The sequence below is a fragment of the Manis pentadactyla genome, chromosome 10, assembly GCF_030020395.1.
Source record: "Manis pentadactyla isolate mManPen7 chromosome 10, mManPen7.hap1, whole genome shotgun sequence".
Lineage (NCBI taxonomy): Eukaryota > Metazoa > Chordata > Mammalia > Pholidota > Manidae > Manis > Manis pentadactyla.
In genome coordinates this window covers 103,333,216-103,355,777 of record NC_080028.1, presented here as the reverse complement: position 1 = coordinate 103,355,777, position 22,562 = coordinate 103,333,216, and the positions used below count along the sequence as shown (strand labels likewise).

At 55.0% G+C, this 22,562-nt stretch overlaps 1 protein-coding gene across 2 annotated transcripts in view; it reads left to right on the top strand.

Annotated features, from left to right (window-relative positions):
• The first annotated feature begins 693 nt into the window (after window positions 1-693).
• LOC118936154 (kinesin-like protein KIF19) overlaps window positions 694-22,562 on the top strand; it is a 40,485-nt gene continuing 18,616 nt past the window's right edge. For both annotated transcript variants that reach the window (XM_036933050.2, XM_036933049.2), the window contains exons 1-12: window positions 694-800; window positions 1,868-1,948; window positions 5,278-5,388; window positions 7,378-7,465; window positions 8,391-8,527; window positions 8,732-8,857; window positions 9,868-10,062; window positions 12,957-13,109; window positions 13,694-13,816; window positions 14,621-14,771; window positions 19,552-19,729; window positions 20,986-21,154. In XM_036933050.2, coding sequence (XP_036788945.2) covers window positions 774-800; window positions 1,868-1,948; window positions 5,278-5,388; window positions 7,378-7,465; window positions 8,391-8,527; window positions 8,732-8,857; window positions 9,868-10,062; window positions 12,957-13,109; window positions 13,694-13,816; window positions 14,621-14,771; window positions 19,552-19,729; window positions 20,986-21,154 — 1,539 coding nt within the window. In that variant the 5' untranslated portion in view covers window positions 694-773. The remainder of the gene's footprint in view (window positions 801-1,867; window positions 1,949-5,277; window positions 5,389-7,377; window positions 7,466-8,390; window positions 8,528-8,731; window positions 8,858-9,867; window positions 10,063-12,956; window positions 13,110-13,693; window positions 13,817-14,620; window positions 14,772-19,551; window positions 19,730-20,985; window positions 21,155-22,562) is intronic.

Below are 22,562 nucleotides of genomic sequence, written 5' to 3'. Positions count from 1 at the left end.
GCTCTGTGGTCTAGTCTTCAAGTCAGATCTCAGATTTGAGCTCCATGATATGATCTCTGACATGGCAGGAATACCACGCTGCTTAGCTGCACAGCCTAGTGGGTGCAGCCTGGGTTGGTCAAGGTGGTGACCCCCCTGGAGACAGCAGTGGCAGAGCAGGATGCAGCGTGGAAGAAAATAAACCTGGTAGTGGGTTCAGGCCTTAAATGTGGTGCAGATGGGCAGCATGGGTTAAGGGGCTGAGAACCCCATCCTAATCGGAAACCTGAAGGTCACCTCAAGGTCGATTTAGAAATGCCTTTGGGAAAACCACACGCAGCTGATGTTGAGCTAGCTGGTGACTGTTCTCCCCTTTGGTGGGAAAGCTCCAGGGCTGCGCCAAGTGCAGCGTTCAGGGAGGCCTACCTGTAGACCCGGTAGGGCTGCAGCATAGGCCCTGGGGTTGTCATGGTGTCAGATGAGTGCATGGACAGGAAGGCTGCCTGGTGTCCAGCCTGTCCCATGGGCCCAGCGTGCAGCTAGCCTGCGCCCACCAGGACCTGAGCACTTACTGCTCAGGAACCGCCAGGCCACGTGGGCAGTCTGGTGTCCCCAAGGAAGCTCAGCTCCTGGGCCCCTGCTGACATCACAGGGGCGGGGCATGGTGGGGCGGGACTGCGACTCGGCCTCACCTGGCCTGCAAAACAGGGAGCTAGCCGAGAGCAAGTACCTGGCCCTGTGCCCTCCCTCCCACCACAGGCCCCTCCCGGCCCAGGTAGCCAGCTGTCAGGAAGATGGAGCCCAAGGACCAGCAACTTGTGGTGAGTGCCTTGTGTCCCTGCCAGCCCTCAGGCTGTGTGTACCTGAGCCCGCTTCCTGCCTGGCCCACTGCCTGCTTGGCACAGTCAGGCTGCCATCAGGCTGAGACCCTGTGCAGGGCCCTGCCCTGCTCTGCCTAACCCAGGGGCTCCCCTACCCTCACAGGGCCCTGCTACCTTCTGCTCCCCAGTTCCTCCATACCCCACTCATGCCTTGTTCTCTGAATCTCCCCAGGGAGCTCAGAGTCTGGGCCAGGCCACCAGGTGGGGTTTGGTAGGCACCCCCTGCCCTGCCCAGTCCAGGCTGTGCAAGGCCTGACACCCATCTGCTGGGTGACCAGGAACCTCAGGCCGTTTGACAGTTGAATGAGCTGAGGCCAGAGATGCCCCAAACCTGTAGGTTGGTTACAGAGACTCCAGTCATGACTTCCCCTTAGGGAGAACCATGCTGTTTCTACCAGGAGGCACTTCCCCCATCCGACAGACGAGGAAGCCGGGAAGGATTGCACTGGTGTGCTGGGGCCCGCAGCTCCTGCGTGATGGTGGAGGATTGAGGCCTGGGGGAGCATGGCCCCAGAGGGCTTCCTGGAGGACTTCCTTGGAACGGGGGGTGGGCAACGGCTGGGGGGGAGTGATGGAAGCAGAGCCCAGACTCCTGTTTGGGAAACCAGCTTTTCCTCTGGAAGCACCCACAGCCCACCTGCATGTTTGGGTCCCTGCTCTGGTGGTGGGGTGGGGCGGTGTGAAGCAGTAAGTAGGCTGAGGTGCTAAGACCCCCCCCAGTAGCTGTGTGACCTCGGGCAGGTTACTCTGCGCCTCAGTCTCCCATTTGAGACTAATGGGGGTAGATGTTTTCACAGCACCTTGTTCAGAGGTGTGAGCAAGTTCACGCCATGCACTGGGAAGAGGGCGCCTGCTGGGCACTGGGGTTCAGTAGTCCTGGTGGCTTCCCTAAGAGTGTGGTGCTCACAGGAGGGGAGGGGTGTGGTGCTGGTGGTCCTGGCGTGCTGGGAGAATCAGGAGCAGCCTGGGTGGGCCTGGAAGACAGTTGCGCCATGTCCTGCCCACAGGTAGTGCTTCGGATCCGCCCACTTAACGATGCAGAGCTGGAGGAAGGGGCCACCGTCATTGCCCACAAGGTGGGGGACCAGGTGAGGCTGTGGGCTCAGGGTGTGTCCACGGGGTGCAGCATTGCCTTTCCCACCACCCTTCCCCTCAGGGGCTCCCTCCCTCATGTATTCATTCAAGAAATGTTACCATGGAGTCGCCTGGGGCAGAGCCTGGGCAGACGTGGCCCACCATCACCCAGTCTCTTTCTAGGTGGGGTGGGGGGCAAAGGAGAGACTGTGATGTCACTGGGTCCGGTGCTACGGAGGAGGAAAAGGCATCCCTGAAGGCCTCTTCTGACTTTGAGCAGTGCCCAGAGGTGGGAGCCAGGTGGGACCCCTGAATGAGGGGCAGAGTGGCTTAGCAGGTCTGTGTTGGGACCTGCAGTTTTGCAAAGGACCCCAGGAGATTGCATGGTAGGGCAGGATCACCCCCAGGCTCAGAACCCCACTCACCTGCTGAGCTGTCAGTGCAGTTTAGACATGTCAGTGCCCATGGTAGTTACTTGCCAGAATAAATATGGAATTGGGGGCAAAACAGTTTCGTCAGCTTATTTGGGTATTCCCACTTGCCATTGGAAAGGTGTTGAAGTAGTTCCCGGACTGTGTCTGCCCACGAAGGCAGAGGATCCAGGGTGTTGGGGGCCTCAGCCAATGCCACCCACCAGGCTGGGGCGCCAGCACAGGGAGCTCGGGAGGCTGTTTGAGGGAGATGGAGAACAGGGTCTGGGTGTGAGCAAAGGGGCTAGATGCTAGTGCTAAGGTCACAGATAGCTAAGCAATAAAGCAACTGGGGGCAGCTGTTGAATTGGGGGAACAAGGGTTTTCAGGAAAGGTTTTGGCTCAGTCCTGAAGAGTGTTAACTAGACTATTTGGAAACAGCTGATGATGAGACTGTCGGAGGCAGCCTGGGAGCTCCTCCTCTGGATTCTGGGCACACTGGGTAGAGACAGGGCAGCGGTGACCCAGAGACTCCACGGCAGCCATTGGCACAGGTGGGGGTGGTAGGCATGATTCTTGCTTAAAATCTTGTGCACGTTACTGATTAAAATCGTGTGTTAGAGGATGAAGGGAATACTTTTTAAATAACCTGTAAGACAAATAATAGTATTTTGCTGGGATCAATAGTGGCTCTCAAAATAGTGTCACTAGTCCCAAATCTTGACACTTTGCCCAAGGTGGGGACTGACTAACCTACCTGGAAGCTCCCCTGCTATCCATGGGTTACTTGTAGTCCCTCTCTGCACCCCAGTGTGGGTCAGATTGCCCCTTTGTGGTCCCGCCTCCTGTTCCAGTGGGGACCACTGGCCCTAGTCCTGGGCAGTTCCAGCATCAAGGCTGTCCAGGAGACCTCTCTCCTTAGGGTGAGGATTTCTCCCCAGTCCCCCAGCTCTGGAGATTGGGTGCCCCTTGGGAAGCAGACACTCGGGATTTCACGGGGAGGGTGTGGGTTGGGAATCACAATGAACCGAGTGCATCATGAAAACAGAGGATTGTCAGAGCAGGCTGGACTTTCATATTTCCCAGCTCAGTGGCCCCTGAAGAAGCTGGGACTTGGTATGTTCAGCAGAGGAGTGTTTCTAAACGTGTGTGTGGGCCACGGCAGGTAGTTACAGGGGCACCTCTCCACCTCCCTGTTCCCCCCTGCATCTTGCCTTGTCTTCCTTCTGCATGTGTGGGCAGGAGTATCTCAGGGTCATTTCAGGGCCCACCCCAGGCCTGGCTCCCAAAGGCTGCCTTGCTGTGCCCTGAACAGAAGACAGCTCATGGTTTAAAAAATGGAAGTGACATTCACATAGCATAATATTCACCATGTTAAAGTGAACAATTCAGAGGCATTTGGCACATTCACAGCATGGGACAACCAGCACCTCGATCTAGTTCCCCAACATTCCACCCCCTGAAGGAGACCTTGTCCCTCCTAGGCTGACCCCGACTGCCCGCCTCCCTGCAGCCCAGCCCCTGGCGCCCACCAGCAGGCTTCCTGGCCCCAGTGTTGCATAGGATGGAATCATGCAGTGTGGGCCTTTGTATCTGGCTCCCCTCTCGCAGCAGGGCATTCTTGCTGATCACCCACATGGTAGCATGTTCACTTTATTCTGATGTACTTTCAGACCAATTGTGGTTGCAAGAACCTTACAAAGAGCCCCTATCCCGTACTGTGTTCACCCGGGCTCCCCAGAGGTAACATTTTGCCATGTGGGCTCCATCCTCCTCTCCCTGTGTGTATGCAGCCTTTCCCTGGACCATTTGAGAGTAAGCTGTGGACCTGTTGCCCCTCCACACACGCAAGGCAGAGTGCACTTCTTAAAGACAAGAACAGTCTGTGAGCCCCATACAGCCATCAAAATTAGTAGTAGTGCTGACACACTGTTACCCAACCTACAGATATACTCAAATTCTGCTGATTTTTCTCAATAATGTTATTTATAACAAGAGCAAAGCCTGTTTTTCTGGTCTAAGACCCAATGCAGCTGCTGTATTTTGACTGTGGTGTTCAGCACCACACGCATTAGCTCGTGGGCCCTCATGGCCGTGGGCGCTGTTCCCATGTCCACTTTTCAGATGAGAAAATGGGCACAGAGCAGTGCGGCTCTTGCCCAAGGCCTCCCTGTCGTTGATCAGCAGAGCCAAGATTGGAAACCAGTCTGCGGGGCTGCAGAGCCCTGCCCTTTGCTCCAGGCCCACTCCCCGGTGCTGAGTTGGGAGCTCCTGGTAGAGCCCTGGAGGGCTGAACCCAGCAAGCTGTGCACACAGTGGGACTGCTGGAGGGGCTAGCCCTGAGGGCCTCCTTCCCTTAGATCCCCTCTGGCCCTGGAAGCAGAAGGAAAGCATGAAGAACTTTTGTCGTGGAAAAAATGTTGGCAAGACACCCAGAGACCTCCAGGCAGCCCTTGCCTCCTGGGACCCCAGTTTCCAAATCTGGACAGAGGAGGGGCTGGGGATAGCCAGTTGTCTGCCCTGGTCATGGCCCCTGAGACTCTGGGCTCCTGGTGCCCCACTCCGCATGCTCCTCGCCAAGTAAACAGAGAGGGTTGGTCTTTAATTGCCCTGCTCCCATCCCCCTGGGAAAGGTGCCTTTAAACCTCCCGTCCCCAGAGACCCTCCTGAGCCTCACTTCAAGGTTACCCATTCCTGTGAGATGGGAGGGGCCACAGAGCTGGTGGCCTTTGCTCCAACCTCCCCTTCCTTTGGGTGGTGTGGACCTGAGCCCCAGATACGCAGTGGGGAAGGGGCACAGCAGGCAGGCCATCACTCACGAAGGGGCAAGGCCGGGCGCAACGGGAAGACTTGGGCTACAGGAGCCCTGAGACGCTGCCCCTCGGAGAAGCCAAGCCCAAGCCCTGTCCTCTGCCCTCCCTCCCTGCACCTAGATGGTGGTGCTCATGGACCCCGGAGAGGACCCCGAGGACCCGCTGCGCACACACCGGTCCCGGGAGAAGACCTTCATCTTTGACACTGTTTTTGACCAGCATGTGTCGCAGGTAATGCCCTCCTCCCTGCACTCCTGCTGGGCCAGGCCAGGTCCAGGAGCCCTGGGAATAACATGGCCAGGCAGCCTCATCCGTGGCTTCTCACGGGGGACTCCCTGAAGAGCAGGAGGTCAGCCCAGGGCCTGTGGTAGGGGCCCTTCCCTGACACAGAAGGCCTTATCCATACCATCTGCCTGTCTGTCCACCCACCTGCCATCCTGCCCACCCTGTGGCCAGGACACAGCCCCTGCCTGCAGGACTCCCAGCCACAGGGTAGGCAGACAACACTGTTGTGGGGCATGCAGGTGAGTGAAGGTGGTTCTGAGGGGCCCACTTCACAGACCAGCAGCCAAGGCCCCATGGGGAGGCCGGGACTGGGCATCAGGGGTTGGTGTCAGGTCACACCCCTCACCCACACCCATTACCAAGAACACAAGCTGTCAGGATGTCACCCGACTTCGCCTGTCACACCCCTCCCTCCCGAGCCTGGCAGAGTGGGATCCTGCACTGAGCCTCCTGCGGTGGGCACGTCACAGCCCCAGGTGGCAGATGTTTGGGCCAGTTCCGGTCACATGCAGGTGAGGGGCTGCAGTCCTCTGAAGGCTCAGTGGCCTGATGTCAGATGGCCCACTCATGGGCCTATGGCTGGGCTCATCCATGGCTGGAGGCAGTGTGGCCACCCTACGGGGCTTGAGCTTCCTCACAGCATGGCAGCCTCAGCACTCCAAGAAGAGGCAAGGAGGAGGCCGCCGGACCTTGTAGAGACTCAGCACCCCATGACCTGGCGCCCCTTCTGCCCTGCTTCGCTGGCCCAGCATGTCACCAAGGCTGGCCCCGACCCAGGGGAGGAATTACACTTGGCATCTCCATAGAGGAGGGGCAGGACTTTAAAGACTAATAACCACCACACCTCTTCTCTCTGATGCCTGCCCACAGCCCTGGCGGCCTGCGAGGATGCTGTGTGTGCCAAAAGGGCGTGCTTAGGCCATGCTGGCCACCCTCCCCCAAGGACTCAGCTGCAGTTATAAAGTGGGACCGTGTACTTGCAATGGCAGGCCCAGTTGCTGTCTGAGTACACAGGCCTCCTTCCCTGCCAAGATGTGAGTGGCTTCTGTGCTCGCCGAGCCAACCCTGTGTGGCAGGTGCTGTGCTTGGGGGCTGGCTGTGCGTTGTCTTGCAACTATATAAAATACAGGCCCTGTCATCCCTGTGTTACAAATGGGAAACAGCCTTCAGAAGGTTGGCAACCTGCCTGAGGTCGCACGGGTAGAGAGCTGCAGAGTCAGGACTTGGGCCTGGACTGTATGAGTCCAACTGCTTTGGAGTCTGTCGAGCCCAGGCTCTGAGCTCTGAGCTGGGCAAGCAGTCAGGCCACTGAGACAGTTAATTGTGATGAAGAGCAGGGCCCAGAGTGGGCATCCAGGAAGGGCAGAGCAAGTGGGGAATGTCATTCCATCCAGTCCAGCAAGTCTACACGCCCTCGTACATCAACCCTGGGGCTGTCCCTTCTGGAATAACCCTGTGGAGAGAGAGCTTGCTGCCTGCATACTCCTACTGCTGGGTGTTGCTGCCCTGAATGAAATCCTGCCAGCCTGAAATGGTGGCTTCCTGCTTCCAGTTCTGCCCTGTAGAGAGGGAGGGGTCTTGGCACTCCTCGCTGGTTCCCAAACCCCTCGCTGCCTCCCGGACCTTGTGTTCCTATTGGGTTCTCTCAGTCCCTGTGAAGCCCCGGAAAGTGTTCAGAACGGAATGTGTCAGGCCTCCTGGTGGGAGCTGTCAAGTGGCTCCCACTCATCCTCCCCCGAGGCTGGCGGGGCTCATGCAGGGCACAGCAGCAGGCTGGATTTGTGCCCATGTGCGCTAGCCCCTCGTCTGTGTGGGCCCCAACCACATCCCAAGGGAACAGGATGTCTGGGGCACCCTGCCCTTGACCTCTCCAAGCAGCCAGGTACCCTGACTGGGGCTGGGCTGTGCATTCCCTGTCTTTCTGTCCGTCTGTAGGAAGATGTGTACCGTGCCACCACCTGGCACTTAGTGGAAGGCGTCATTTCTGGATACAACGCGACGGTGTTTGCCTATGGCCCCTCAGGTAACACTGAGAGCAGGGACCCAAGGAAGGAGTAAGGTTGGTGGCCACAGAGCCCTTCCTACAGCACAAAGTGCCTACTGTGTGCTGGCGTGTTGCTGGCCCCCCTGCACCCATTGGTTCCTCTCCTCACTGAAGCTGCCCTGAAAGGCAGGTAGAACAAACCCCTTTTCACAGGTGAGCCTCAGAGAGGCAAAGTGACTTCCCCAAGGTCACACGGCCAGTGGAAGTCAATCTGGGGTTCAGCCCCAGTCTACACTGTGCTGCCTGTGAGAACCTGTGATTCCTCCTCTGTAATTACTCGTTGGGCTTGACAGCCGTTCACAAAGCTAGGCTGCCTGTCTCATCCTGAAGCCAAAATCACCAGGGCTCAGATCTGGATGGGACCAAACCCCATCTCTGTGCAGAGGGGGACACTGAGGCCCTGGGGTGCCTTACCTGAAGGCACAACTTATTTGTTGTTTATTGCATACGTTCATTCAACAAACATTAGCGAGCACCTACGAAGTGCCAGGCTCTCCAAAGGAAAAGAACTTCTGGTCTTTGCCTACAGGGAAAACAGGGAAGCAGAAGGGAGGCACTCCCCTAAAGAAGTGCTTGTGAAGAGTAATACATTAGTTGGCTTCTTATAAACAGCACAAGCCTCCGGGAGAGAATTTTGAGAAACGAGCAGACATCATCCCTCTGGTCTTCCTCTAGCACCTGCTTTGTCTTTGCAGCTCCCAGGCTCCCCCATGCACACAGGCTTTCTTCCAGAGTAGCGGCACTGTTCAGTTTGCTTTTCCTTGTTTCCAAAATGGAAAATGAGCATGTCAGGGCTGCCAGGATGGTTTGCACAATGCAGGCATGAACAGTCCCTTGGTAGGACATCCAGGTGGGGTCTGCACCTACTCAGGAGCCCACCTCAGGGGTGTCCTGCCTCCCACAGGCGCAGGGAAGACCTACACCATGCTGGGCATGGACGCAGAGCCCGGCATCTACCTGCGGACCCTCGCTGACCTCTTCCAGGCCATCGAGGAGGCCTGCGACAGCACGGACTACTGCGTATCCATGTCCTACCTTGAGGTGAGCCTGCCTATCCTCCTCAGTTGCCCTGTTTGCAAAATGGGTCGATCGTGAGCATAAAGCCATTTGCATGTTACCCCCAAAGGCCCACTGTAGGAAACCCTGGTGCCTAGGGCATCAGAGACATCAGGAGACTCAGCGCCCAAGGATATATACATCCTGTACCAAAGCTGCTTTGTTTCCAGCTTTTCTGTCTCCTCCCAGATTTATAATGAAGTGATCCGGGACCTCCTGAACCCGTCCTCGGGGTTTCTGGACCTGCGGGAAGATTCTAGGGGCAGCATCCAGATTGCAGGCATCACAGAGGTCTCCACCTCAAACGCCCGGGAGGTGAGGGCCATGGGGCCACGGAGAGAAGTGTGACCTAAGCCATGGGGACCACACTCACCACAGAGTCCTTCTCGTTCAAGAGCACAGAGCAGAGCCAGGCACACAGCTCCAGAGCTGTTTCTAAGCTAAGGCGTGTGGGTGTGCCCCCCTTCTTGCCTCCCTGGCTGCAGGCAGCACGCTCTAGCCCTCTGCATCCAGATGCCGCAGGCTGGGAGTCCTCTCCTGCCCTGCGCTCCAGGCAGTCCCAGGCCCTAGAGTCAGCTTCATGAATGAAGTCCACCTGCCGCCCCAAGCCTGTGGTGCTCCTGCTATGCACATGCCGATGGCCCTCCATCCTGTCTGTCTGCCATCAGCCTCTGTGACAGCCTGCACTGAACACCACCCTCGGGGTGGGCCTCCTGCGCTCAGAAACCTCCAATGTCTCCTTATTGCCTCCACATTCAGCCCCTTGATGGTCCGCCCAGGTCCATACCCCTGAGCACTGAGCTCCCTCTCCTGTGGGTTTGGTGGGGAGGGGAGACTTCTTGCCTGTTCTTTGATGACAACGACCCTGTCAGTCCTGTCTTCACACATGCGGTGTGGTCCTGGCATGGCCGGCACCCAGTAGGTAGCCAGAAGAGTCTCACTGGCTTGATTTCCACAGCTGCCGGCATGCAGATGGGTTCCAGCCCACCTGCCCACTCCAGCGGGTCCACGCTCTGTACTGGGGCTCTGTGGGGACAGGGGGTAACCCACTGGTGATGTCTGCCATGGGTGGAGCAGGGGGCAGAGCGGTACAGGGGTCAGCAGCCTGCCATTCCTGCTGGGCTAGTTGACTCCACCTATCAGAACTCCCTGCCACAAACCAGAAATTGCTTCCCCTGGACAAGGTTCTGCCATCAGCATCCCAGCCATGGGGAGGAGCTGCCAAAGGGGGTCTGGGGACCACCCCTCTTCCTTCTGCCCCAGGGGGCTCTGGGTAAGCATGTGGCCACTCAGGAGCCCCTGACCACCTCCAACTCTGTCCTCAGATCATGCAGCTCCTCACCAAAGGCAACCGGCAGCGCACGCAGGAGCCCACGGCCACCAACAGGACATCGTCCCGCTCTCATGCCGTGCTGCAGGTCACCGTCCGCCAGCGCAGCCGGGGCGCCGACTTGGTGGACGAAATGCGTGTTGGGAGGCTCTTCATGGTGGACCTGGCAGGCTCGGAGCGGGCGTCCCAGGTTCCTGTCCCCTCCATGCTCCCCCTCGTGCCTCCCTGGGGTCCGCCTGCCCTTCAGTTGAGGGCAGGACCCCGTCTGTCCTGGTCCCCAGTGTCTCCAGCACCCAGAGCAGCCCCTAGCAGGGAGAAGTTCCCACAAAGTGTTGGTGGAGTGAATGGATGCTCCATAAGTATGGTGTGGCGAGGGACCCCGAGCCAGTGTTTGCAGAGAGCTTCCTGCCTGGCAGGGCTTTCCTGGGCATCAGAGACAGAGCTGGGTGCTCCCCGAGACCCACTCTCAGGGAGCCCAGGCCTCTGGGGCAGACAGGTGTGCAAGCAGGTAACTTAGGCATGTGCTTTGAGACTCAGGGCCTGCAGAGGCTGTGGGAGCCCAGAGAAGGGAAGGGTGCTGGTGGTGGGATCTCAGGGCTGAGCCTGAAAGTGTCAGTAGGAGTCTAGTGGGGTGCAGGGAAGGGAATGTCAGGCGGAGGGAACAGTGTGCAGTCTGGCTGGTAGTAATGGTGATGGTATTCTAGCCCCATCTGGCTGCAGGCCCCAGGCTGTACTCCTTCCAAGAGCCCCACCTGCCCACCTGCCCCCAGGTTTGTGGTTCACCTGTCTTTCGTGCACCTGTTGCTCAACATCTGACCCCCCCCTCAGTGTCCTGAACAATCCCTAAGGCAGGACCCAGCCCAGGGCCAGGTTCAGAAGCAAGGGCAGAGCAACGGTAATTTTATCAAGTGACATTTTCCTGTCCCTCTGACTCCAGGCATTTAGCATTCCCAATCCACACAACCCCTCACACAGTGTAAGGTGGATGGCATCATGCCGAGGTTACAGACACAGAGCTGGTTTGGGCCATGCCACAGCTTGGCCGGGCACAAAGGTATTAGGTGGTGGGCCCAGGCTCTAGATCTGGGGGTCTTCCCAGATCCGTCCTCTCACTGCTGTGGTATTGGTCCCCGGTTTGTGCCATGTGCTCTGTGTCTTTGGGTTTATGACCATTAAACCACCTTACTCACTCACTCACTCACCTTCCCCACACCTGACCTTGCCCTTGGTGATCAGGCTGCTGACATGAGCAGCACTGGCCACCTGACTCCAAGCCAGACTGGCCTTAGATGCTGTGTATTAATGGGAAATGGGGTACAGTGAGGCCAGCAGATCAGGAGACCAGTGCCACTGAGAAGATAGTTTCCACTTAGTTTCCGAGAGGAGGGGGCACACCGGCCACACCTGGCCACCCAGGCAGAATGGGGTGGGTCAGCAGCAGAGGGAGGGGCCGAGAACGAGAGCATCAGGCTGTCTTCCCCAGAAGGGACAGGCCGGGGGTGAGTGGGCTCAGGACGGGCTCCTCTGCGTCCCTCCAGCCCTGGGCTCTGGGCAGAGGCGCTGTTGCCGGTCAGCTGGTACCTGCCCTGGGGATGGGCCTGAGTGTGAGGCCCCAGAGAGGAGGGGTGGGCCAGCTGGCTTGCACGTGAAAGGTGTACTCACAGGCGAGTGTCTCTTGTCTCTAGGGCACAGCTAACCTGGGCGGGCTGCAGGGTCAGCAGGGCCCCAGATGTCAGGGCATCAAGCACAGAGAAGAAACGACATTGTGGACACACAGAGAGGTGGGGGTGCAGACAGGCTTGTGCAGCTGAGGGCGAGTGTGGCAGAGTGCTGGGACTCTGGCCCGTCCCAGCTGGCTGTGTCCTCAGGGGGCAAGGTGCCCTGGCTTCCTAGGCCTTGGCCCTGGGAGAGGGCACCGGACTGGGGCACCCAGGGCCTGGGGGACCCGGGGCCTGGGGCCTGGCTCTCACTCCTCTCTAACTTGCTGTGTGCGTTTGGGAGGGACATTGCCCGTCTCTGGACGTTGGTGTTTTTATCTGTATATTCAAGTGCCGCAGGTGGGTGGTTTTAGGATCTGCTTGGCTCTCAAGGGCCGTTACCTTCACAGAAAATCACTCATAGAAGAGTTTGTTCTGTGGCATGAGGTCTCTGAGAGCCCCTCATGCTATGACCACCAGCCAGTGACCTGTGACAGCTGCCGGGCTCCAGCCCCAGGGGGAGATCCAGTCCTGCCCTGCAGCTAACGTTTGCTGACTGCTTCCATGGTCCCCAAGCTGGCCTGTTACCCACATTACCCATTAACTCCTCAGCATAAGCCCAGGAAGCTGGAGTGTTTGCCTCTTTAGGCAAATAAGGCAGCTGAAATAGGCAGGGAGCTCTGTCCAGGGCAAGCAGTTAAGGCCATCCTCAAACTGTGCTCCCAGCTGGCTCTAAAACCCGTGCCCTGACAGAGAAAACGATGTTACTACTTCTGATTCCAAATGTAATAGAAACGCACTGCAAAAAATACACAGAAGATGAAGGGAGGAAGATGGGAGCCCGCCAGCAGTGGGGTGGGACCCCAGGCCACTGCAGGCATCTTCTTTCACTCAGCTCACAGCCCCCACCCTGCGGGCCGTGCGCGGCCACAGCTCTGGGGACTCGTGTCCCAGTGGGGGAGTGGGTGGGAGCTGGCTGCCCAGGGAGGTCGGGTGGGAGCAGAGGCGCAGGTTGATGTGGTGAGAGCAGTGGGCTGCCACATCTGGGGAGAGAGGCCGGGTGCCCATGGCAGGCGCTGAGCCAAGGCAGGAAGGGCTGGGAGGCTTCGGCATGGGGGCCTCCTGGGTGAAACACCCACATTCGCCTGCTTAACGTGAAAACAGAACTGTCCTGCACCACAACCCTCTAACCCACCTTTCATCTCACTTGACAATGAGTATCTCCTAGCATCAGTAAATGCCCCTGCCCTCTGCTTGGCTGTGTGGTGCTCCACTGCAGGGTCCTGGCCCTTCTGTCCCCAGTCCCCGGGGCTCAGGAGGGTGGTCAGTGTGTGGAGTCTCAGCTCCCTGGGCCAGCTCGCCACCAGCCTGGCCTCTCCCCGCCCAGACCCAGAACCATGGCAAAAGGATGAAGGAGGGTGCTCACATCAACCGCTCCCTGCTGGCGCTGGGCAACTGCATCAACGCGCTGAGCGAGAAGGGCAGCAGCCGGGCGCAGTATGTGAACTTCCGGGACAGCAAGCTCACCCGCCTGCTGAAGGTACCAGCTGTGGCTGGGGGGCTGCAGCCACTGATGGTATCTCTCAGGGCCTACCTGCAGGGAAGAGACCACACCTGGGTCTAAGGGCCCCTTCAGGAGCCCCTGAAGGCACAGAGGCAGCTAGAAACCAGCTCTAGTTACTGCTGACTCCCCACTCCAGCCTGTGCTTGCATGTTCCCAGAAGCAGGAGCTCACCACCTGCCTGGCCCATTACGGACGGTCAGGCCATGAGAGAGGCCCCCATGCCAAGCTGAGTGCTGCCCCTCCCATGTCAACTGAGTGCTGCCCTCTCTGTTCTATAGCAGGGTAGAGCGCGAGTAACCAAATAAATATGCCTATAAATTCTGCCTCTTGGTCTAATCTGCTCTCACTGGAGCAGAAGTCTGGAGGCAGGCCTGGGACAGCCTCCCTTGCGTCCTGAGTGTCACCACCCCCAGCACCAAGCCCTTGGTCCCGGTGTCAGCTGCTCCTCATGGAGTTTGGAGCAGGAGCCCAATGGGCCTGGGACAACTGGGGGAGAGATGGTGTCACTGGGCAGGTGGGGGCCCATTCCTGTCATCCCTATCTCGGCTTCCACTGCACAGGACGCCCTAGGGGGCAACAGCCGCACAGTGATGATTGCCCACATCAGCCCGGCCAGCACGCACTTCGAGGAGTCTCGGACCACCCTGCTGTATGCCTACAGAGCGAAGAACATCAAGACGAGGGTGAGCCCCCGACTCAGGTGCCTGCCGCTCCCTCACCAAATGCTTGCACAGCGCTCCTTGCAGGAGCACAGGGCGTTCCTCCTGTGGACCGTCCCCAGCATGGGCAGCCCCATCTGTGCAGATGAAGGCCCCCAGGACACATCACTGGCCAGGAGAAGCCAGAGGATGTTGACTATGGGCTGATGTGATTTCCGTAAAAACCCAAAGCCAAGCCTACACTGGAAACTCTCTCTATGTGTCTTTCTAGAGACGTAAAACCACGTGAAGGAGGATCATCCAAGTAATATAGTGGTTACCTGTGTGGGGGTTTAAAAGAACTCTTGATGGAGTTTGAGTTTTTTTTATTGTGGCAGAGATACATAACATAAAACTGACCCCTTTAATCATTTTTAAATGTCCTGAATTTCAGGGGCATTAAGTACATTGATCCTGTCGTGTGGCAGCCCCTCCAGCATCTCCAGGCCTGTCCATCTCCCCACACTGACACTGTCCCCACTGAGATCCCTCCTCCTCCCCAGCCCCTGGCCCTCGCCACCCCCTGTCCCTGTGACTCTGACTCCTCCATGGGCCTCACAGAAATGGAATCATGCAATGTGTGTCCTGAGTCGGACCCACCTCCCTCGGCGTAATGTACTCAGGACCCATCAACGGCTGGAGTAATGTCAGTGCTTCGGTCCTTTAAGTCTAAATAGTAGTGGTTTGAATTTTCAGATAAAGAACATTCTTGCGTATTTCTGGCATTAGGATGTTTCCTTGGTGGGGGTCTCACCCACTCCGACCTTGGCCCGTGTCCTGCCCCACCAGGTCAAGCGCAACCTGCTGAATGTGTCCTTCCGCATTGCACAGTACACAGATGTCATCTCCGACCTGCGCAGGGAGATCGAGCACCTCAAATCCAAAATCGAGAAGCAGGAAGAGGAGAAGAAAAGCGAATCTGGCGTCCGGGATGCCCCAGGTAAAGCTGAGCACCCCACCAGGGCTCTGTGGCTGGGCCCCCCAGTGCTGGGAGCTAGGCCCACTCTGAACGTCCACACCCAGGCACTGGGTCGCCCTGCCGTGGGCCTCAGCGCTGCCCCTGCCTCACCATGGGGCCAGGGTGAGTCTCTGACTGTAATTCCCTCTCCTGGGAAATATGGGGTGTGGGTTATTTTCTCTGCTTTCTCGTAATTTTTTAGGCAAAAATTCCTTTTTTACCTTTCTTCTCCTCTTCTTTTCTTACTCTTGTTTTTGCTTTCGCCCAAGTCAATTTTTTTTTTCTTATAAAACCACCCTTCTCATTTTGGAATAATTTTAGGTTTACAAAAAAACTGTGAAGATAGTACTGGGACTTCCCAGCTTCCCCTAATGTTAGCATCTAGTGCTGCTTACAGATTTTTTTATTGAGGCAAAACTCACACAACAGGAACTTCACCCTCTTAAAGTGAACACTTCAGAGGCATTTGGAACATGTAGAGCAACCACCACCTCTGTCTGGTTCCAAACACTTCCATCCCCAAAGGAGACCCCATCTCCATTAGCAGTTTCTATCCCTCCTTCTCCCCAAATCGGTATTACCTAGGCCTCCTTTCAGAGGTAGAGCACACCATACCTTTTTCATAAAATTATCAAATTAATAAGCTGAAAAGTTACCCTTAATGCATGTAATCCAGTGAAGTGTACATACATAGTCACACACAGACACACATAAGCTTTGCCAGGATAAAAAAGTTCTAAAAATCAAAAGGAAAGAGCAAAGAAACCAGCTGAAAAAAATGGATGAGGAAATGAATAGATAATTCAGAGAATTCCTAATGGCCCATGAACATAGGAGAAGATTCTCAATTCCATCAGGAAGCAGACATATGAACTGAAGCAGTTTTCATTTATTGTACGGGCTAAAATGTCAGGTAGTATCAAATGGATAACATAAAATAGTGTAAAATAAAGTGTGGAAACAGCAGCCTCAAGAACTACTCTAGGGAGGGCAGATTTATGTGTCTCTCCAGAGGCCCATTTAGTGTATCTGTTCAAACTTCAAATGTATGTGTTCCTTGCTGCAGACATTTCCCCCCTGCAAATCAACATGCACATGCACTCATGTGCTCAAGGGGGCTGGGTGACTAGAAGGTGCCCATCGAAGGGCATGGGACAAGCAAGCTGGTACTCCTGTGGACTGCTCCACAGCTCATAGCATGGGCAGCCCCATCTGTGTAGATCATGTCCCCAAGATTCATCACTGCGCAGGGAAAGCCACCAGAGGATAATGGTTACAGGCTGATGTAATTTATCCACCCAAAAACCCATGTGTCTCTTTAGATACAACTAAATGCACAAAACCTCACAGAGGAAGATCTGAAGGGCGCACTTCACCACAGCAGAAGTGGGTAACTGGGTTGGCAGAGAGGACGATTGGATGATTGGGAGGGTCTTTAAGTCTTGATGTATTAATGGAATTTTTATAGCAAAACCTTTTTCTATTAACATTATATTTAAAAACATTTCCTCATTCTTAGTAGATACATTAATCATTCAAATATTGGAGAATACTGCAAAGTGTAAGAATCCCATTACTCGGGGACAACCACTGTTAGCGTTTGGCTCTTTCCTTCAGGTCTTTTTTTTTTTTTTTTTTTTTGGTATCATTAATATACAATCACATGAGCAATATTGTGATTACTAGATTCCCTCCATTATCAAGTCCCACCACATACCCCATCACAGTCACTGTCCATCAGCGTAGTAAGATGCTACAGAGTCACTACTTGTCTTCTCTGTGCTATACTGCCTTCCCAGTGCCCCCTGCTATGTTATGTGTGCTAATCGTAATGCCCCTTATTCCCCTTATCCCTCCCTTCCCACCCCACCCCCCAGTCCTTTTCTTTTTGTAACTGTTAGTCCATTCTTGGGTTCTGTGAGTCTGCTGCTGTTTTGTTCATTCAGTTTTTGCTTTCCTTTTGGTCTTTTAAAGCAGCAGGTACACATACACGCACACAGGCATCCACAACAAAAGTGGGAGTTGGCACCCTGCTATTGCACGTATTTGTTGTTGGAGATGCAGGGGCCATCTGCCCTCAGGAAACACACATTCTCATGGGACAGAGATAAGTAAGATGTAGAGGTCAGAGGAAAATGGGGACAGGCAGGCGACAGAGTGTGGGATAAGGGGTGTGGAAAGGCCTCTGGGAGGCAACATTTCAATGTAGGAAGGAGCAAGCCATACAGAGACCTGGGTTCAGAGTCTTCTGGCAGAGGGAGCTGTGCGTGCAAAGGCCCTCTGTGGGAATGGGTTTGGTGGATTGAAGGAGCAGAAATCAGGCATGTGATGGTGCATGAGGGGAGAGCACATGGTGGGAGGCCAGGCTGGAGAGGGGCTTTGTGACCATGAACGGGCTTGGGTTTATCCTAAGCATAGGAGGAGCCAGGGAGGGTTTGTGTGGAGAGTGGCATGCTGAGAGCCCTTGGGATGTGTGGGCCAGGCAGGAAGCAGATGCAAGGCTGCTCCTGGGTTGGTGGCCAGGGGAGGACTCCACGGCTGCTAGTTAGCCCAGTGAGCAACTGGAGTCCAGGAATTGAGGAAGGAGGCTGGGACGACCACAGTGAGCACCTGTGAGTGCCAAGTGAATGGATTAGCAAAGGCTTGCACTTTTTGTTATGGGGCATTTGAAATCCTCTGGAAGAAGAGAGGCCCATACAGCAAACCCTCACAAGCACCCACCACTCCTTGCTGGGTTTGCTTCCTCCATTGAAAGAATCATATCTGAACATAACTACCAAGACCAGTGTTGAGAAGCTTTTCCCCTATGTTTTCTTCTAGGAATTTTATGGTTTCAGGTCTTACAGTTCAGTCTTCTATCCATCTTGTGTTAATTTTTTGGGAATGGTGTGAGGTAGGGGTCCAGTTTCATTCTTTGACATGTGAATATCCAGTTGTCCCAGTACCATTTACTGAAGGGGCTACCCTTTCCCTATTGAGTGTTCTTGGCTCCTTTGTCAAATACTAGTTGACTGTAGATGTGGGTTTATTTCTGGGCTCTGGCCCACTAGTCTTTGTGTCTGTTTCTATGCCAGTGCCATAACGTTCTGATGACTACAGCTTTACAAATAGCTTGAAATCAGGAGTGTGATGCCTCCAGCTTTGTACGTTCTCAGGATTGCTTTGGCTACTTGGGGTCTTTTGTGGTTATATGTGAATTTTAGGAGTGTTTTTTTTTTCCTATTTCTGTGAAAAATGCTATTGGAATTTTGATAGGGATTGCATTTAATCTACACATGGCTTTGGGTGGTGTGGACATCTTAACTGTATTAACTCTTGTAATCTGTAAATAGGGGTAATCTTCCCATTTATTTGTGTCTTCTTGAATTTCTTTCATCTGGGTCTTTTGGTTTTCAGTGTATAGATTTTTCCCCTATTGGTTAGGTTTATTCCTAAGTGTTTTATCATCTTTGGTGCTCTTATAAATGGCATTGTTTTCTTTATTTCTTTTTCAGATTGTGTATAGGAATGCAACTTACCTTTGTATGTTGATTTTGTATCTTGTAACTTTACTGAGTTCATTGATTACTTCTAATAGTTTTTGGTGGAGTTTTTAGCCTCTTCTGTGTATAAGATCAGGTTTCTGTAGGAGCTGGAGGGTGAAGGAAACTTTCAAAGAAGAGGGGCTGTAGTTGATGACAGACTAAGTTTCATGGGGCCAGTGAAGGGCATGGGGGCTGGTGGGAGTGGAAGACAGGGTTGTTGTAGAGAGTTCACAGAGCAGGGTGACGACCAGGAGGCTTGGGCTTCTTTGGGGTCAAGGGTTGACAAGGTTGCATGCCACAGTGGCATCCATCCTGGTGGCCTCTTAGTTACTGGGACTGGTTCCAGGTGGTCTGTGATGAGAAGGGGTGGTGGCCTCATGGTGAGCCCTGAGGGCATGACGGGCTTTCCTTGGGTCCTGTTTTGTCATGCCAGGGTGGCAGTGGGGTGCTGGTGTGCATGGCCCTGCCTGGAACATTACTTTATGAGCATTTCCCGGGATACCAAGTTCTCCCAAAAGCCTTATTAATGACTTCAGTGAATGGTCATCCAGATGCACCATAAGTTATTTCACCAATCCCAGACTGCTTGACATTTAGGGAAAAGGTACCCTGTGACCATTGCCCTCAAGGTCAGGGGAACAGACTGTGGACAAGCTGCATGTGGCCAGAGTGGGCCTGTCTGCTGGGCAGGCAGGGGAACCCACTGAGTGATCCCCTGTCAGTCAGGAACGGACTCTGGGGAACGGAAAGACAAAAGTGGTCTTGCTCTGCAGAATTCACACTCCAGCAGGAAAGGCAGGTGTCAGATATTCATCACAAAATGTTACCTAATTATTGGTGTGCAGAGGGCTGTGAAGGCAGCAGAGTGTTGTCAGAGCAAATGACAGAAGGACCATGACTGAGAAACTGGGAGGGTTTCTCAGTTATGGGGATGGCTAGCCCAGACCCACTCCTCTTTGGATTCCTGAGGCTCAAATCCAGGTAACTTGATCCCAAACCAGGCAAAGAAAGGGTCTAAATTCCTCAAATTATCCATCCGTTTGCCCATCCACCCACCCACCCATCTTCCTTCTATCCATCCACCCACCCACGCACTCACCTGTCATCCACCCACCCATCCACACACCTGTATAGAGCTCCTCCTTGAGCCAGACCCTGTTTTGGTGGACAAACATGGAGCTCAACCCCGGCTTAGCTACCACTGCTCCCAGTGCAGCTGGCTCTCTTCCTGCCCCCAGTCACAATCCCCCACCACGACTCAGAGGAGGACAGCCGCCAGCAGATGAACAAGATCCGCACACAGCTCATCAGGGCCTTCAAGGAGCAGCTAGAGATGCGGCGCAGCCTGGTGGAGCTGGAGAACACCAACATCGAGCTGCACATCGACACATCCCGCCACCTGCTGACCATTGCAGAGTGAGGGCGCCTCCTCTCCCGGGGGCCAGTGTGTCCATCCCAGCGGAGCGGAGCGGGGAGGCCAGTGAGGATGGGGAGGGAGGCACTGGTGGGAGCTCATTTCTTTGCTCCTGCCTGTAGGTCCCCAACGGGGACTTTGCCAGGGGTACCCTCTCTTCCCAGGCAGGACTGCTCGCCCAATGCCTCCCCTCTCTGGCCCCTGTAGCTAAGCTGGATCTTGGGGGAGAAGGCTTCTAGGTCCCTTTGATGTTTTTCTCATTGGCTGGAATTCAGGGCCAGCCCTGGCAGGTTAGGATCAACCCCATTTACAGAAGAGGCTACTGAGGCTCACAGGGGGTGAGAGTTTGCCCAAGGGTGCACATTCTGGGCCAGGGCTCTTTCTGCCACCCACTTACATGCTACTCATACCTGCCACGTGTGGACTGACGACCTGTGCAGGAACTGACCATGCAGCCTGTTATCCAGACCAGATGCTGTTAGTCCCAATGGAACAACATTGTGTTTGTCACCCGTGGCTGCCCCGGCAAACTAGCACACAGGGCTACCCTGTTTGTGGGAACTTAAGCTTAATGCCACGTTCTAAGTCCATTTCTCCTCCAGTCCTCCCTGCCTTCCTCCACCTCCTCCCTCTTCCTTTAGTTTTACTTTCTCAATTATACAAACTGCACGACATCAGCATTGGAGGAATTCTAAATAAACAGAGGTGCCCTCTCGTCCCAGCCATTCTTCCTGCCCTTGCCCCCACCCCGGTCCTGCCATCTCGCAGCTTCCCCGTGATCCAGCCACTGCCCTGATGCACACCTTAGGAGGTTTGTCCTGAGCTGGGGGTATCCTGGTTAATCTTTAGAGCAGCAGGTATGGTGACCATCCAGGTTTTACAGCTGAGGGAATGGGCTCAGAGAGGGCACATTTACACAGCAAATGGCCCCAGTCAGCCAGGCGACCTCGGGCAGGCCTGGGGTTGCTGGCAGGAGGGCTGCCCCAGTCCTGCGCCCCAGCACTCAGGAATCCTGCCCAGGTGTCTCCTGCTTCCTTATTCCCTTCCAAGTTTTGTTCATGCCTTTGTGTTTGTACAAAACACAGACCAGAAGGCAGACATAGAAGAGACCAGATGGCAGACCCAATTCTGCCCCGTTTTCTTGCCCAGGCCTGTGTGGACACAGCCGGGGCCAGGTGGAACTCCGGGATGGGAGACGCCAGGACTCCCAGCCTGGGTGTGGCCTGCACTCTGATCCGACCCTCTGTTATGGCCGCAGCTGGGAGCACCACGCGCACAGGGACAGGACGCCTGAGAAGGATGGGCAGCTGGGGGAAGCCAACGCGGATGGGGATGACAGCGAGTCTGCAGAGCCGCATGAAGTGGCCCTGGCCAGAGAGGAGGTCAGCATGCTTTTAGCCGAGCAGCGGAAGACCGCGGCCCTCAAGGTAGGTGGATGGGCACACCCGAGGTCCCAATAGGGCAGCAGTAGTCCCTAACATGTATGGATCACAGTCAGTGTGCTGGACCCTCTCACAGCAGTCCACAAAGTGGGCCCATCACAGCCATTCTGCAGATGGGAAAACCAAGGCTCAGAGAGATGAGATACATTGTTCCAAACCCCCAGAGAGCAGGAGGAGCAGAGCCAGGGCCTGGCCGGGTCTGACTCCAAAGTCCACCCGCTTCATGTTAGAGTTATGGCTACACAAGGGAGCTACAGAGGTTGGTGCCCCTGCCAGGAGGACAGAGGAGCCAGTGGCCATGGAAGTGGGCTTGGTGGCAAGGTGGTCCACTGAGACCCCCTGCCTGCCCATCTGTGGAGGGACAGCTGCCTCCTCCACCTGGAACAGTAAAGCCTCCAGCTCCCAAGAGATCCTTTAGGGTAACCCGCCACGTGGGCAAGCTGACTGCTTTCCATCAGCGTCTCTCTCAGTCTCCTGGAGTCTGATTTTGGGCATGTGCTACAAGGACAAGGGACATGGGCAGCAGAAGTTCAGACTCCAGGCTCCTCTCCGGAGAAAGAAGGCTTCTCACAACTCTGGTTTCCTGAGAAGAGCTAGCTAATTTATACGGGCAGTTTATATAATAGTTGTTATCAAATGGTCTCATTTCAGAAAAATGACGCCCTGGCGTTTGATTGAGACTTTGGGGAAAGTGCCAGGGAAGCTGGCTGCTGGTTCAGCCCATTGGTTAAATGTTTGCAGGTGTCTTTCAGGCAAGTGGAGGAAGCGCCTGGTGATGTCATGTTGCTAAAAGCAGGCGGCATTTACTTCACTTAAAAGCTATGTAGCCAAACCAAGAACCTTCTAATATTATTGCATCTGCCTGCAGCAGTTGGAAGATTTCATGACCTCACTTCAAAAGTTCTCCAACCCTGAAAAATAAGAAAAATGCCTTTCGTTCAAACCAATAATGTGCATCAACAGAGATCATGACCTTCAAGAGCCAAATACAGATGTTGAGATGTAGTGTAAATGCATCTCATGTAAACTTGAGTCCATTAGTTAGTCAATAACAAATCAATGTTTTAAGTGTCCAGCTTACTGCCAGACCCTGGGGACATAAAGATGAAGAGACACTCTATGGCTCAAGCTCTCAATCTGCTGGGAAGACACAAACTCAAGTTCTACAGTTCAGTGGAAGCATAATACCAGCCATACAAACAGGACACCAGGAATTGGCAGAGGGGTACCGATCCAGCCTGCGGATCGGGGAGGCGCTCAGGGAGCAGGAGAAGAGCAGGATGGTGCTCGGGGAGTTGAGCCTCCTCCTCCCAAAGTGACTTAGTCCCGGGGGACAAAGAAGTCAGCGGGAGCAGGTCCTCTTGGGCCACACGAGGATGTCATCCAACATGTT